The sequence below is a fragment of the Belonocnema kinseyi genome, chromosome 5, assembly GCF_010883055.1.
Source record: "Belonocnema kinseyi isolate 2016_QV_RU_SX_M_011 chromosome 5, B_treatae_v1, whole genome shotgun sequence".
Taxonomy (NCBI): domain Eukaryota; kingdom Metazoa; phylum Arthropoda; class Insecta; order Hymenoptera; family Cynipidae; genus Belonocnema; species Belonocnema kinseyi.
Window position 1 is genome coordinate 147,325,605 of NC_046661.1, and position 3,666 is coordinate 147,329,270.

The 3,666-nt window shown below is 32.1% G+C and overlaps 1 protein-coding gene across 1 annotated transcript in view; it reads right to left on the reverse strand.

Moving 5' to 3' along the window:
- Positions 1–3,666, reverse strand: part of LOC117173026 (proton channel OtopLc-like) — a 150,658-nt gene that overhangs the window by 12,381 nt on the left and 134,611 nt on the right. Inside the window, exon 4 of the mRNA XM_033361384.1 lies at positions 1,668–1,899. Within this exon, the coding sequence (XP_033217275.1) occupies positions 1,668–1,899 (232 nt within the window). The remainder of the gene's footprint in view (positions 1–1,667; positions 1,900–3,666) is intronic.

Genomic DNA, 3,666 nt, shown 5'->3' on the forward strand with positions numbered 1-3,666 from the left:
GAGCTCCAAGGAGATTATGTTGAAAAATAAAAAAAAATTTACCCAAAAAAAAATTGTTTTTATACTTCATTCTAAGGACTTATTGAACTACCCTCGTATGTCACATGCCCTTAATTTAAAAAAAATGTGATGCCGAAATTCAACATGGAGTAACACCAGTAATTTTCGATAATTTCAAACCTTCTTTGGGCATCAAATGTCTCTTATATAACAGTATAATTGAACAAAGTTTAATTAAAATCAAACGACCACTTGTAGTTCCTGCACTAAATTGCCGGTAACACCAATGAAAGTACTATTGAAAATCAGTGCTGACCTTAAAAAGTGAGTAATCGTCAAAAAAGGAGGGATAAACTTTTTGAAAGAACTGTTAAAAAGTTTAGCAAATTTTTTGTCGAGTGAGCTCTAATAGAGATATTTTTTAACTTTTGAAGAGAATATACTATGTGAATAGTTTTTTTTTTAAAGCAAGAATTTCTCGAATTTTGTACCTAAAATTCAACTTTTAGCATGACCTAGGAAAGTTGTAAAAAATCTCAAATTCATAACAATTAGTCTTTGAAGTCTTATCGTTAATTTAAGTCAAACAAGCTTTAAAAATATTCACGGGTTCTCTACGCAAAGTTTCAGTCGCTGCCTGTCTGTCAGTGGTCATCGCCGGCTGAAAATCGAAGCAGATACGCTTGGACATTTGTTGTCATATCTTAGGAAACCGTGAATATTTTTTTAGTTTTATCCGCTTAAATTAAAGATAAGATTTTGAGAATTGCGTCCTGTTAATTTGAATTTTTTCTCATGAGTTTCCTACGCTTTCTAACGGTTTTTTTTTCAAAAAAGCTTTTCGCTCCTTTCTCGAACAAGTAATCCCGTTTCATTGTAAGCAATGATAGTAATAGTACTTTCGCTGGTCATTCCGACAATTTAGGGCGGTAGTAGTTCCTATTAGAGTTCACTTTCTGAAAACTAAATTTTGACCGAAAAATATCTTCTCCTTCGTTCCGCTGGGAATCGAACCACAGAAATTCCGATTGCCCGTCGGGTACTTTTCCCTTAAGCTAATAGAGAGATCGAAAGAAAAATCCTTTTTCAGAAATACACGTATTATTTTTCCAGGTGTTACGTTTTAAAAGTTTTCAAGGAATCTGTATTATCATAAGAGAATAACAGAAATTTTTAACGTCTTTCCAGACTAGATAGAGCTATGAATTAAACATTTTTTAACTTAAATTTTTTTCTGAAAAAAGATCTGCTTCGCTCCGCTGGGAATCGAACCACAGGACTTCTGATTGCCGGTCAGGTTTTTTTCCTTAGTTTGAAAAGATATTAGAAGTTTCTGTTATTTTGTTAATATTAATACAGATTTCTTGAAAAATTTGAATCCTTTTTCACCTAGTAAAGTAATGCGTGTATTTCTGAAAAAGGATTCTTCTTACGATCTCTCCGACCGGCAATCGGAAGTTCTGTGGTTCGATTCCCAGCCGAGCGAAGGAGAAGATCTATATTCAGGAAAAAATTTTATTTGAAAAATGTTAAATTCATAGCCCCGTATAGGCAAAAAAGATGTTAAGGATTTCTGTTATTATTTGATGATAATAAAGATTCCTTGAAAAGTTTTCTTTCTTTCTATTACAATTATTTTTATATTTTTCACATTTTGGCACACTTACGTAAGGCCCCAACGCGAATGTAAAAACTGGTAGTTGTGGTTCTTGATCTTGAAATATGGGCCCTTTTGAGGGACCCAAATCTTGTGAGAGATGCTCCACCAAGTTCCGCATCGTCCATTTCAATCCCAACACCATTTCTTCCCAGACTACCGCAACTGTCTATCAAGACCCAGAGGTAAATGCTTATAATTACAGCAATGCTTCCCACGTACATATACAGCAGAAAGATTCCCTGTAGAAGACAAAATTCATCACGTAAGTTCCATAGATATCAATTTGCATTCAATTTTTAACTAGTTAAATTAACCCTTTGCGGCATAGTGGGAATACCGTATTCCCACCTTTTTTCATATCATTGTTTGCGATTTCAGAGTAGTTTTTATTGGATCTTACACAGATTTTTTTTAATTCCATGCTCGCAGGATGATAGAAAATTAAAATTTCTGTGTGAAGGGTCTAAATTTTAAAAAAAATTGTGAATACTTATAAACAAAGGTAAAAACAGCCTTTTTTGTTGAAAAAATTCATTATTGAAAAAACTGTCGATTATATCCTTATGAAAATGGGTACTTAAGGATTTTTGGGGTCGCTGAATACGAATGTGGACTCAGATTTTGAAAATTCAGAATGGCGGACCCAATATGGCTGCCAAAATTGGGAATATTTTTGGATTTAATCTGAAAATTGGTATACAGGGGTTTTCGGGGCCAGTGATCACGAATATGAACTCAGATTTTGAAAATTCAAAATGGTGGATCCAAGATGGCGCCCGAAACTTGGAATATTTTTGGATTTTTTTCTGAAAATTGGTATACAGAGGTTTTCGAGGTCGCTGATCACGAATCTGAAATCAGACTTTGAAAATCCAAAATGACGGATACAATATGGCGGTCAAAATAATAAAGTTTTCTGGATTTATATAAAAATTAGTGTACAAGGATTTTTGGAGTCACTGATCACGAATCTGAATTTAGATTTTGAAAATCCAGAAAATTGGTACTAATCCATGTTTTAGGTGAGTAGGTGTATATTTTTTCAAACTTTAATATTCTAAATATTTGTCATTTTGAATACAGATTCAAGATCAGCGACCCCCTGCCTGTGCCAACTTTCAAAAAACAATTTAGAAATATTTTGAATTTTGGCGCGCCATTTTAAATGACCAAAATCTAAGTTCAGATTCGTGATCAGAGATACCAAAAACCCCTGTACACCAATAAAAAAAAAAAATTCCAAATTTTGGACCCCATTTTGGATCCGCAATTTTGAATTTTAAAAATCTGAGTTCGGATTCGTGATTAGCGACCCCAAAAACCCCTATTTACGAATTATCATGAAAACTCATTTCCCTGAAAAATGTATGCCGAAAGGGTTAAATCACTTGCAGGCTCAATAATTGAACGCAAATTAAAGAAGGTAATATAAATAATTGATTGAGTCCTAAGTTTCAGATTTCCAGCTTTATGCAAAATAGTTTCAAATTATGTAAATATTTTAATATCATTAAAATAAAAAATACCCATATTAAGAAGCTTTTCTAGGGAAATCAGAAATACTGAATAGAAACTAGGGTGGCCACTGCCCGGGAAAACCGGTAATTAAACTGGAATTTTGAGCGCCAGAAGTAGATGGAAATTTGGTTGAAAACCGGGAATTTTCCAGATTTATTTTTACTTTTAGAAAAATCAACTGTTTTTGCTTGACACCTTATTCTTTTTAACTAAAAAGTCTACTATTATATTTTTGGTTCAGAATTCATCTCTTTTCGTTAAAAAATCTACTATTTGGTTGAAGATTAAATTACTTTGTTAAAAATCTAATTATTTTGTTCAAAAGTCATTTTATTCGGTCAAAAGTTCAAGTTTTTTAATTAGAAAGTCTACTATCGTATTTATTGTCCAGAATTAATTTATTTTTGTTAAAAATTCAACTATTTGGTTGAAAATTTAATTATTTTTTTAAAGTAATCTTTTTTAATTGAAAATTAATACTTTTTATT